At 34.2% G+C, this 14,020-nt stretch overlaps 1 protein-coding gene across 2 annotated transcripts in view; it reads left to right on the top strand.

The window, feature by feature from the left end:
* The window catches only part of LOC124365833 (centrosome-associated zinc finger protein CP190), a 37,376-nt gene extending 29,873 nt beyond the window's left edge, over positions 1-7,503 (top strand). For both annotated transcript variants that reach the window (XM_046821885.1, XM_046821884.1), the window contains exon 8: positions 3,888-7,503. In XM_046821885.1, the coding sequence (XP_046677841.1) occupies positions 3,888-5,990 (2,103 nt within the window). In that variant the 3' untranslated portion in view covers positions 5,991-7,503. The remainder of the gene's footprint in view (positions 1-3,887) is intronic.
* The last annotated feature ends 6,517 nt before the right edge of the window (positions 7,504-14,020 follow it).

The raw sequence follows: 14,020 nt of genomic DNA, 5'->3' as shown, positions 1-14,020 counted from the left end.
TGTGAATATATTCATGTTATATCATAATATATTTACAACACACTGAACAATCGCGCGAGCCGCGTCCCACCCGAAATAACAGCTGGTATAAACTACGTACACTAACATCTGGTACAGACCAAGAGGTATGCAAAGACCACTAAATGTAAAGAACAATTCACAGGCTTTCGTTATATGTAATTTAGAACAATATTAAGCGAATAATAGCGCGGGTCGAATTAATTTGATTGGCAAGTGCCCGCCCGTCTTATTTTAAGACGGCGACGTTTAGTGAAAGGTGCCGTCGACTTAAAACAAGTCGGCCGACGCTCGGAGGGTTAAATATAATTTTGTAGAAGTGTAAAAACAAAATTATGCTTAATTGAAAACCTTTTGCATGAGCAGTAGTCATGGATACACTTACATCCATATTTCTATACATAAAAGTCATTACATCTTACGGCTAACCTGTCACATGGTTTTAAGTACTTTGGCTCTTAAAACCAATTTAAAAAAATCTATTTTTATCATAAATTCCTATTTTTTTTATTAAGAAATAAGAATGTATTGTGATTTAAAAAAATATATAATTGATTCCAATACACAAATTTTATCTTAAATTTGAATTCAATACAGATTTCTGTAGACATAATAACCAAAATATTATTAATAACTACATAGTAATTGAAAATTTTAGATTGGATGGAAATCAATAGCAAGCTTACCTTTACCAGACTGGAAGGTTATTCCTCTTCTTTGTCATAGAGACATTACAAAGAACATACTCTATTAAGAGGAGGAATATCCTTCCAATTTGGTAATGATAAACCTTCTCTTCCTATTCTACCTACATTATCTTGTTAAACCTGGGATTTTGCCCTTATAGTCATAAATAGTAACTAAAAATATAAGAACACTAAATTATTTTGTTTTGTTACTATTAAAACAAATCTGGCCAGAAGGAGCAGCCAGCCAAAAATTTCAAACAACTCTCAGTCATGATAAGCACTTTAATATATAATCATATATGTATTATAAAGGATATTTTGATACAACTACGTCAGTTACAGATAAATAGAAATTAAGAAACATCTGTATGTATCGTAGGAATGTGTATCAGGTCCTCTTGTCAGGTATTGTTGACTTGTATAAATAACTACTTCTAGGATGTATAGTTACTGCGGTCAATATGCGACGAATTTGTACACTGAATTTGGAACGACTGGGCCCTAATTAATTAAACGAGGTCGTGAAACGTTGATTGGAAGGTAGGCCCCTGCACCAACTGCATCTGCCCTTCTCTTCGACACATCTGAGCCAAGGCTAAATTAATATACCAAAAGGTGCTAGCTAAATTTAAAAAGTACAAATAATTAAGTACAAGGTTTGGTTAAAGCAAGAGGCTACACTGTAGGTGGTATTAAAAGATAGGTTAAGAGTTAAACTTGGTCAGGAAAAAAAATTTATTAATTTGGTTTAAAGTAAATTTTAAGCTTGAAAAACATCAACCATTTACCTATGCCTAAATAATTAGTGAGAACAAGTTACTAAAATTTAAGAAATACTGCAACTCAACATTTTGAATTATTATAGAACTAGGCTTAGATAGCAGTTGGTTGCAAGAACTGCTTGGCTCAGACCTGCACATTAGAAACATGCTACTTCGAAAAAGTATCTACATTTGAGTAAAAAAAAAACAGTAAGGAGAATTTAGAAAACTAAAAATTTAGAAAACGTCTACCCCTTAAAAAACTTAAAACTAGTCAAACGCCACAAATATAGTTTGCTGTTTTAAGGCACCTGTACAGGATTCTTATTGGCTCAATTCTGTTAGTATAAGGACGGCTTTTTTCTGTAGTAGCCTTTGCGTGTTGAATTTGAACATTCATCCCAAATAAATGCTTGCTGCCCCAGAATACATTTGTCCCAGATTTCGGGTGGCTTTCGAAGAGAGCAAGGCATGCACATCTTGTTCCTTCTGGGCTAGCATATTGCTTTGGTCTTCTTAACATGTATAAATCAGAGCTCAGTTTTTCACATAATTGGTCAATCTGGTCATTGCAGGAGAGAATTTTGTCTACGACTACTCCAAGGTTCAGCCTTTCCACCTCTGCAGTTCCAGTACTTCATCTTTTCTGTATCCTACTAGTAGCTGAGTCTTTGTATTGTTTAGTATTACTCATAGGCTTAAGTGTACTCTTTTTATCATAATTATTGCAATGTCTATTTCCGAGTGTGGGGGAGTGTATTTTTTAATAAGAGTACTGTATCATCTGCATACATTAGCACAGAGCTATAGCTGTTTGTGAAGTATTCAAGAAAGTCACTGATAAAAATTATATAAAGGGTAGGGCTCAGAACTGACCCCAGAAGGACACCTCTGTCAACTTGCAATGCTTTGGAGTCAGTTCTTTTTATCACTGCATGATCTGATGATTTTGTTTCTACTGCTTGGGTTCTGTCTGTAAATAACTCCTGCTCCTTAATCCCAAGGTCTTCTAGTTTCTTGAGGAGCAAGTCATAAACAATCAAATGCTGTAATGAGGAAAATTGCAATTGTTGTATTTCCCTTATCTAAAGTTGTCATTAAATATTCACAATGCTTGCCAGGGCTGTTGTTTTAGATCTACCAGCAACAAAACCATGTTTATCTTTGAGTAGCAGATGTATGACATTCTTTGACTTTGACTTTTGATATATTACATTCTTTTATTTTGACTTTTAATATATTACATTCTTTTATTTTGATATATATATATATAAATATGACATTCTTCGACTTTGACTTTTGATATCTGTAAAATTTGTGTCAGAAAAATTTTCTCAATAATTTTGGATACTACAGGGAGGAAAGAGATTGGCCGGTAGTTACTGTCTTAAGTTGGTTGGGTATCCTTTTTTTGAATTGTAGTTGTAGTTTGAATTAACTGTGATAGTAGGACGTTGATGCTCAAAGGGTTAAACAGACAGATGTTTCTTAAGGGTTAGTCAGCACAGGTATGTCCTTCTATTTATTGTGAATAAAGAATATTGTCTGCTTGCTTATTGTATAATAACTATTTACAATAATATATAATTCTAACCAAACACAATATTGAGATTTCCATTTTTAAGCTTTACAAATATAGTCCTTTTTAACCCATTGCGGATCACTGACGAGCTGGGCTCGTCACGCAGCGGCCGGGCCTAACGGCACGGTGACGAGCTGAGGTCGCAAAAGCGGTCTGCTTTTAAATTTCCCTCCAAATAGTTCTGTTAATGTCTGATAGATCGGGCGATCGTCTTCACTTGTCTACTAAGAGTGTTTAACAACGGTCTACGTTTAGAATTTTCAAAAGTTTTATAAATATCCTACAGATCGCAGTTGTATGTCGAAGTTGAAAAATCATTCATATGAATTTACTCTCTGCTTTTTAGCGCTTCTGATTGGGTGTTTTCCTCAGTTGTTATTATAATACTTTTGAGGTTAGTGACACAACTAAACGACGCAGACGTACATGTTGGTGGGTTTAGACTAGACAATGGCCCGGATGTTGCAATCGATTCGCCCAAGCCGCTTTATTTAGACTATGATTCAGACATCATCCCTGCCACCCCGGCACCTTGCTTGCGTGTTATCGTTTCTACATCACGGATACCCCAACAGGCCCATGTTCCATCTGAACGAATACCTTCGCAGCTGAATTTTCTAAGTATACAATAGCAAGCGATACGATGTGGCGCACCATTGCTGTTCGTGCGGCCGCTGACTGTGAATTAATTCGCGCCCGCTGGTGCCCGCGCGCCAAAACAATACGATCCGCAATGGGTTAAAGAGATAAATTTACACTTTTAAAGAATACACACCTCTCTCCATCTGTTTCCCTTTATATGTTTGTCTTACGTATAACTTTATTTGTGGTTTTTAGATACATGCCATCAAGAGGCCACGAGTGTCCGAGGTCGTGAAAGGATACGGTGATGATGATGACTATGATGACGGCCACTTTGAAACGATCCATGATTTAGATGATGACTTGGATGATGAACCATCTGTATCTGCTGAAACCAAGCCCATAACCACACCGCCCAAACCAATTCTTAAAAATCACGAGGTTTCTACCCCAACACCAGGAAAGAAAGTGAGATTTATGTTTTCAGCGGAGAATAGTCATGTCAAAAATGAGTCATGTTTATCTCAGCAAACTTCAGAAGTTTCTTTTTGCCCTTCAACCACTCCTTCTGTATCTCAGGAATCTTCCAATATGCAGACAAGCTCCAATCAGGATTCTTCGACACCTCCTGCCACAGTTATTGCACCAGGGTCTGCAAATCATGCCAAGATCATCAACGAAATTCTGAAGAAGTATCCTGATTTGATGAAAAATAACAAAAATATTAAATTAAAAATCCAATCTGGAGGTACAGTATCAAACTCTACAATGCAAAACACAGTTGTGTTAGACAAAGATGGTAAAGGGCAGAAAAAGATTCAATATGTCTATTTGAAATCTGACGTAGCTGCAGCAACCAAGAAGGATACGAAACCAGAAATCACAATGGGTCCTGAGAACAGGACTGGCCCTTGGTACTGTGTATCTTGCGGAGATGAAAGTGGCCCAAAGAACTTTGAAACTTACTACACGTATCGAAAACATTTGGAAGAGGTACACAATGAAAGAATAGACGCAAGGATCTGTGAACATTGTGGTTTTAAAGCTAGCAAACGGAATCTCCATCTGTATCACTTGTACACAAAACATCATATTCCCCCTCCAAGAAACATTAATTTTCCAAAGTGTGACCAATGTGAATATATCGCGTTAAGTGAAAGTTTATTGGTAAAACATCGAAGCAACCATACAGGAATCATGAGCAAAGAGTTTGTCTGTAGAATCTGCAACGCCGCATTTAGAAGCAGTGGGGCACTCATGGGACACATGCAGACTAATCTCCATCACGCTGTCTCTTCACCTAAGAAAGATTATGAATGTGAGTACTGTGGCAAGATATTTAACAGAAATATAAACTTGAAGGCACACATACGGACGAGTCATCAGGAAGAGAACAGAAAAATGTATGATGATGAAGACAGAATTGATGAACCTCCAGAGAAAGAAGTGGTTTCAGAACAAAGAAATCAAAATCAGAATGTCATGGAGGTTATAGAAGTACCGGTGTTCGACTCTGTTCCAGGAGGAAACAAAGCACTTTATCTTCCTCAGGGCATGACGATACTTGCAGAATCTCCAACTGTTCCGTTAATGCCTTCTTCAGAATCAGAAGCAATGAATAATGTCGCTTCAGGGATAGCGACATCAATTAATATCGCAGATAGAAATATGTCCAACGATGTGATAGTTATAGATGGGCATTCTGAAATAATCCTTCGAGGAGCACCAGCTGCCTACGTTTTGAACCAAGATGGAACCTACTCGTTGCAGGAGTACATTGTGCCAGAAATAATGGCAGACTCAGGACAAGTGTACACAACAGCGTTGGTCAGCACGGCACCAACCACAGGCATAAATTACGTCAACACCAACAACATCTCCATAGTGACGTCTGGTTCAGATCATACGTACGCTGATGGAATGAAGATCAATGGTCATGCCACTACAAATGCCCAAGTGAGTCTTGTGGCCTCGACTAGCCCAGCGGTTATTGCGTCACAAGTACAGGTACCACAGGCACAGGCTACCCAGCCAATCATCGTGCAAGATCCAATAATCATGAATGCTGACTGGGTACAGTCAATAGCCACATCCCAGCCTCAGAGTTTGCAGAAAGTTGAGATAATCTCTGCACCGGTCAGTCACGGGCAGAAGGTAGAAATCATATCGGCATCCGCCCCCCAAACAAACAACGGAGATTCAGTCCCTCCTACAAGAACGGCTCAAACTCTTGTTAGTGACTGGGGTGATATGGACGAGGATAATGAAGGGGACAGTGACCAAGGAGAGGATGAATCAGATATAAAACCGAGCAGGCCGACCATTGAACTTGACGTCTGCTCAGAAATGGACATGTGATATAGGTGGTAAATGTTGTCTTGTGTATAGTATTTTGACCGACTTTTTTCTGAATGCTTTACAATGTGTACCTTTCTTTTGTATATATTTGTACATTGTAAAAGTGGTTATTAGAGATAGTGACTAAAATAACTCCAATTGTTGTGGAAAACTGTATTAGTAGTAGTTGTATAGCTAGTATTCTCATTTCTGTTGTGTACAACAGTTAATTCTACTTTTTCTACACAAAGTATTTATTATTAATATTAGAATGCCTTGGTTTATAAACTTTTCTATAGCTTTGAGTATACAGCCATTGAGCCATTGTACTTTTTCACTTTATACTTTCAAATTTATGTTGCATGGAATGCTAAATTTGATCCAACACTAAAAAAAGAAATAATAATATTTGATATATTTAAACATTACAAGTAGAAACAGTAGCCAGTATTAAATTCTTATCTTTACTTAATGTAATATGCACTATGTACATTTTATGTTGTTATGTCATATTCCTGTTAAGTTTGTAAGTACTTTTTTCATGTAAATATTAATTTAAAGAGACATTTTACAAACTATTTTCTCTGACTTCCCTTAACCTTAGATTACTTACGTCAAATATTTGTCACGGATCTACTTGTGTTGTCAATTTGTAAACAATAGAGAAAACAATCAAAAATATGTCACACAATTACTTAGTACCGTAAAACTGACGATGTATGCTCAAGTTGACAAAGACGTGTGCGTACTCTAGCGGCGAAACTGCACAACTAACATCTGCTGTTGAAGTGGGAGGGGAATGCAAACGCACTTGTCATTTGTCAGAAATACTGATGTTGCAAATGGGGTGTCGTCATTATGACAAGATAAGTAATCTAAGGTTGAAACAGTTTCATATGAAATGCATTGATTATTTTATATTTCTTATGTATTTTACCCTTAAATTTTTATTGGTACCTGTATAAACCATATGCAAAGTGCTAAACACTATATTTATTTGAGTCTAGTAAACGGTAACTAGGGTTCAAAAATATAACTATTGAGTATTACTTTTCTCAATAATTGAATGAATTATTGAATTGTATTTATTAGCGTTTTAATAAATTCTTCTATATGTTAACAAATTAATTAAGTAATATTATCTTAATTAGTAAATAAGAGTAATGTAAAAAAGGAATGACCAACATATTCTATCCCCAATACTGTTACAGAATATAGTTTTACAACTATTGGAGTTGAAGTAAGTTCTAACATTGCCATTTTAATTACCATTGTACAAATACTGAGATATTAAGTAAATGTATATAATATTTTAAAGAATTATGTTTTCAGTTCGTTTTATAGAGTTGTATTTTTTATCATGTTGTTTTTGTATAAATATTTTGGTCAGTGACCAGCTTTGTTGTTCAAGTTTTGTACATATGAGTATTTTGTACATAACACATATCTTTTCACACATTGTAGTAAATAGCATTTTCGTGTTAGAAATCGGTTGCTTAATAATACATGATATACATTAAATGTATTGCTAGAATGTCTGATGTACATTATTTTCACCTAAAACATTTGAGTCATATCATGGATCGCATCAAGACTGTCTTTGATTTAAACTTCTTTTAACCCTTAGCGAGCCACAAATAAATAACCAAAACTACTCCTAAGAGCCATACACCTTAAAAATTAAAAAATTCCCACATACCAAAACCAATTTTTTTTTAATAATTCTTATAACATAAGAGGTAAAAAAATGACAAAATATTTTTTTTTTCACTCTTTATTGTTAATTTACAGCGAAAAAATGGTAAAATCATAATTTCACTGAAAAATATAATTTTGACATTCTATGTGTTCATATATAAAATTAACAATAGTTGAACACAATTATTCTTACATTTTACAAAAGACAAGCATATAGTAATTTGTATTTAGAGAAAATATAAAGAATATAGTAAAAATTTATATATATATATATATATATATATATATATATATATATATATACAAATTAAATAAAAGCAATGAACTAAAAAAAAAACTTGACAATAAAGCCCTACATCACGATAATAATACATAAACTACACTGCACATTGATCAAAAATATTGATTAACATCAAAATTGAAAAGATAAATACGCGGATCGAAAATGGAAGGGCGAATAAACATCTAACCTCACGGAAGACTACAGGTAAACTGAGCGCACGTCAGTAGACGTCGTTGGCTCTGCGGGAGACTATGAACGTCCGGCCGCCCGCTATTTTGTCGATCGAACAAGAGCCTTGACCTTCAAAATAGACACGAGGGGTTGTCTCTTGTTTAGATAAACCTTGTTTAACATTTTTTACTAAGTTTGTTACCCAGAAATGCTTTTAAATAATATTAAAATAAAAAATTGATTTTGCGTCAGTGGACGTCGTTGGCTTTTAGCGCTAGTTTAGGCATGACGTCTAGTAACGTCATTGGCTCGGTAAGGGTTAAGTCTTATTCTGCCTGTCCTTGTGGACTGTTGGCCTATGCGAGGTCTTCATTAACAGAATAAGGGGGAGAGTCGATACAGTACTAGGTTGATGGTACTAATAAAAAATGCAATGGTCTCAGACAGGATTTAAACCTGTGCTTCTCTAACTCAGATCCAAAGTACCACGTCAGAACGCTCAGCCATTTGCACTCCTGATTGTTATTTACTGAATAACATTTTTTTAAATATAAATTTAATTTGTAAATTGTTTTCGTTAAAGCAAATTACAAATAATTACACACAGTTGGCTTATTTAGACTTATACAAACATAGGTAAAGAAATGTCTTGTTTAGCCGCTAGCTGCATTTTATATTTTTTATAAAATAATCCTCTCTAAAAATAGTTAAGCTAAAGAAACCCAATTTGGCATCTAAGTTTGAATAGGTAAGAGGAAAATATTAAAAAATAGTTGTTATTTTATTTAATATTAACAAAATTGTAGTAAAATAATTAAGAAAAAAAACAGCATAGTTATAAAACGTTTACTAGATACTCGCCTGCCGCATGTGATGTTCGCTTAATGATATGGTTTTTATTAGCAAGGAAGCTATCAGCTGCAAAAATTCATTGACAGATTTGTGAAGTGTACGGTAATACTGTTACGAGTGAAAGCAGTGTAAGTGGGTACGACAATCCAAAGATGGCTAGATGGCTAAACATTCTTGATGAGGACTGCTCTGGTTGCCCTCTTTGGTTACAGATGATTTGGTGGTTTCAGTTGAAGCAAGGATTCATGAGAACAGGCGCTTCACAATAACAGGTCTCTCAAACAAATTTTTCTGACTGTCGAGATCAGTGCTTTAAAACAGTGTTTCTGAACACCTAAAATTTAGGAAACTCCTAACAGAAGACCACAAAAACCAAAGATTTTTTGAGTGTACGATGAAGTTCTTGACTCATCACAAAGAAGGTGATGGCTTCTTGATGTCAGATCATAACTAGAGACGAAACATGGGTTTCGCATATCACGCCCGAATCAAACAGAGCATGGAATGGAGACACTCGCCTGTAAAAGTGAAGGCCAAACAGATATTGTCCCAGTGCCATATCATGACGTCAGTGTTTTGAAATAGGCATGGTGTTTTATTGGTCTACGTAATGCAACGAGGAACCAACAGAGAATCAATGCAGAAGCACACTGCCAAACCCTGAGAAAGTTACAGGGCGATTCAAAACAAAAGACGTGGCATGCTGACAAAGTAAATTGTCCTCCATGACAATGCAACACCTCACACTGCATGTCAAACTTGTGATTTATTGGACAGTTATGGCCGGGAAGGTTTTTGACCACCCACACTACAGTCCTGATCTTGTGCCGAGCGAATACTATCTGTTACTCCACCTCAAACAACATCTTAGTGGCAATTGTTATATTGATGACGACAATGTGAAAACGGCAGTGAACTCTTGGTTGAGCAGTCTCTAAGTTTTTATGAGGAGGGTATTTTAAAATTGGCTGTAAGGTGTGATAAGTGTTTGAACAATCTAGGCAACTATGTCGAAAAATAAAGTCATGTATGTACTTTCTGAAAATAAAATTTACTTTTTTGAAATCTTTTGTTGTGTACTTATGTTCAAATGGACCTTATTTACAGAACATGCCTCTTAATTGGCCCATATGACTTGGTCTGAGACAAATCTCTTGCTTTAACACTTATTTAACCAGAGCGTTCGTCTAGTTGTCTAATCCCGTTTGTAATAAATAACTTGTAATATCACATCCACTCCTGGTAATTTAAAGAACTTAAAAGATGTTTAAAGCTAATTTAACATTTTCCTTGAATGCTGTCTAGTACTTCCCAACAGGAATTTTCATATGACAGAATAAATATCCTCAGATATTACCGGGATTTCAGATCATGGAGCACAGCTAAACTATCGTACATGCACAGGTATTCAGCAACCCCACCTGTTTCTAATTTTGAAAGAAGGCAAGAAAATAAGAAAATTTGGACTACCTGAAAGAGATATTTAAAGATCAGAAATGGGATGAAATTTGAAATACAAAAAATGTAAACACGTCCTAAATATGTTCAGTGAAATCTTTACTTCAGCAAAGAATAAAATTCGGTTTTACAAAACAATCAAAATTCAAAGGCAGAAATTTATTTACATTTTAGACTCTTCAGTATTCAATTTGAGAGTGATTTTTCAAAGCTCTTGAGCAGATGACAAAAGTTGAAGTGATACTGTTTGCATCTAAGATTGAGTAGTGGATGACTGCTTTGCAGATAATAAATACTTCACCCTGTTACACTATTTTTTTGCTAATTTTAAATGTTGTAACAGTAATGTGCAAGCTTATTCTTTGTGTCTGCTGATTTGCAATCAATAAATTTATAAGGGTAGTGGATTGCAGATAACGAAATTGTTTGGGGTTGTAAATAAAAAAGTTGCCTTAGTGGCGAAATCACTCAACCAACGCAAAATGCATGACTATACAAGTACAGTACATGCAATGTCATCATCTTGTTTTGGCCTCAGGACTGAAAAGCCCATACCTCATTAGGTGTACAATGTACACAACAGACTTATGATTAAGGTTCACTTTAGGTGAAGAAAGTTAATCATCTGGAAAACAAATTACCACAATCAATTAATTATAATTTGGTTTAATTGAACATTTGATTAGAAGTTTTGAAGCCCAATGTGAAGAAGTTCTTGGTCTATGGGAGCACATTTGAGTTGTTCAACACGTGTTTGAAATTATTATGGTGACATCATTCAATAATCAAGGTTATAGGCCCCTCTGAAAATGGCTAAAATCAACTGCATAGATACTGGCCAGATATTTGAAATTTTATACAACTGAAGTAATGTGTTGCCAGTCATATTAGGAGGTGGAGAGCAAGGCACATAACATAGTTACCTTCTCACTTGTTGAGTTCCACAGAAGATATAGACTTGTAGTTTGGAGTGTATCGATTGAAGGAAATCTAAACAAGGTCCTACAGAAAAAGTTGTATTGTTGGTAAACCTGGATTCAAGATACATGTAGAAATGCCTTTAAATGCCAACTGTTCCTGCATTTTTTATCTTTCAATTCATCATCCACATTAAATGCTCATTGAAATTCATACCAACACCAGAAAAGCAGTAACCTCACAAACTTAGCATTAAAAAAACTTTCCTATGTGGAAGCAAAATTAAGATTTGGAACTCTAATTTGTAAGTACTTTTATGTATTCACGCATATTCTGTGCTCAAATGTTCGTGAATTTGCTTTGACTCATCTTCAAGTACAAACATCCTTGTAAGTACTTAATCAGGGGTTCTCCTGTCTTTTGGAAACTCACATCTTTACAGCAGTTTCTCCAGTGGGATGTGATAACTCTTCACATGTGCTGAATCAGTACGTCAAAGAAGCACACAGCTACCTGTTTTTAGGACTTATAATAGATAAAAATTTAGCTTGGGATAAACGTGTAGGTCATGTTACTAATAAAGATGTCTCCTGATTTATATACAATGCAACAGATGGCAAAAATTAGTAATTTAAATACACTGAAATTAATATATTTCTCATTGATCCACTCACATTTAGCTTACGGAATAAGCATTTATGGAGCAACAACAATAAGCAATTTAGATAGGCTATTGGTCATACAAAAAAATCTTTGAGAGTCATGAAAAATTTAAGATAGAACTTGCAATTCTGACAGTATATGGTTTATACATACTTGAATCTATAATTCATGTAAAACAATTTTTTGATCCAATACTAAAAACTAATAAACATACATATAATACTCGTTTTAATAGACATATTGATCAACACAATCTCGAATTTTATAAAAAGAAAACTTATTACATAGATGTGAGATATTTACATAATTAACCAACAAAATTTATAATGGAAACAGATCTGTTACAAAATTAAAAAAAGAAGTAAAGGATTATTTAACTAATTTGTCTCTATATTCTTTTGTGGAATATTTCAATACAAAAACCAATTAATTCATTTAAAGAAGAATTGATAAATTGTTAAGATGTTACCATTTTTTTATTCATATTTTAAAATTAATAGTAGTATTTAGTTTTTAATGTAGTGACACTATTCTTTGTACCTTGTACATATTACGGAATAAAGTGGTTTGACTATGACTATGACTACCTACTCTTCCTTCTGCTGCTTAGTATGCATTTAAAAGGGAAGTATCTGGTTGAATGCTTCCTTCAACTGTTTCAGGATGAGCTGAACTGACAGGTCTCTTAATACCACCAAACTCATAGAACACTCAAATGTTAAGTTTAGATTCATGTTTAAAAACGTATTACAATACTACTTTTCAATTTTATGAACTTTGTAGTCCAACCTTAAAATTCATAACGTAATGTGAATTTATTATATATTTAATCATATTTTAAGAATTATTTTGAAACACCCCTCAGAAATGGATTGTCAACAAGAAGTGAAATAAATGCATGGTTAAAATACAAGAGCAGAAAGTAACAAGTTTCACTGTAATGGGAACAAGAGCTGGAGATTGAGTTGTAATTTAGTACACAACCAGTAGTGGTGTAGCTTGGTTCTTCTTGTATCCCCATTAGGTGTAGGCTGATCAATTAAAGTAGGTTCTGACATTCAAAATTCCACCTCAGTTATTAAGTAATCTGTAACTTTTTTGTTGATGAAAAAATCTAAACTAATTGGTCAACTACGAATGACTATTTACACTGAGAACATAAGGAATAAAGTGAGCCAGTGGTGCATTGTCAAAAATTGAGTGCAAAAAGGTTCAAAATGAGGATAAAAGTGGCCAATTGTTTTTTTTTTGTGTGAATGGATTGATGTCAAAAATGAATAAGAACCATCATGAACACTACTGTTTATTAATCATAAGGCTTTTATAATTTTGAATTTTCTGAAGAGGTCTTGTACAGATAAATCTTCTATTTGAAAAACAAAATATTCACGAAAATATGAAATTACAGATTATAAAGTGTTCACAGTTTAAACCAGAACTCAGAACAAATAAGCCCCATTTTTAGCTTGTAGAACTAATCTCTTCATTACTAGTAATTCCCAAGCCTCCACCTCTGCAGTTTGTTTGAAGCACTGCTTAAATTGCTACAATTAAATCACTTGAACAACAAACAAATGCAGGTTCTAAAACTATTGGGATGGAATTGAGAACTATATTCATGTAAAAATGTTTATTGTTATAAATCAAATAAATATATTATTTCTATACAATCACATACTATGTCATTTTAATGGAAAGAGTTTTAGATCAAACAAAGAGAAACATTGGAATGATAAGTTTATTTCTTTGAAGATGATTGTAGTAATAACTGGTTTAACACATTTAACACATTTTATGGGTGTAATAAAGCCAAATTTCATATCTACCCCTAGTTTTTTTAAATAAAAAATCTATCCTAAAATACTATTTGTAGTGAAAATTTTTAAGTATGTCATTTTCCTATAATTATATACATAAAATATTAAGAACTAAAAGTGTACAAAATATAAAATTCTTAAAATTGTTGGTGACATAAAAAATGGTACTTGAATGAACGGTACCTCATTTA

The sequence above is a fragment of the Homalodisca vitripennis genome, chromosome 7 (genome assembly GCF_021130785.1).
Source record: "Homalodisca vitripennis isolate AUS2020 chromosome 7, UT_GWSS_2.1, whole genome shotgun sequence".
In the NCBI taxonomy this organism is placed as follows: Eukaryota; Metazoa; Arthropoda; class Insecta; order Hemiptera; family Cicadellidae; genus Homalodisca; species Homalodisca vitripennis.
Note: the sequence above shows the minus strand (reverse complement) of the source record. Positions and strands in the feature narration are given on the sequence as shown.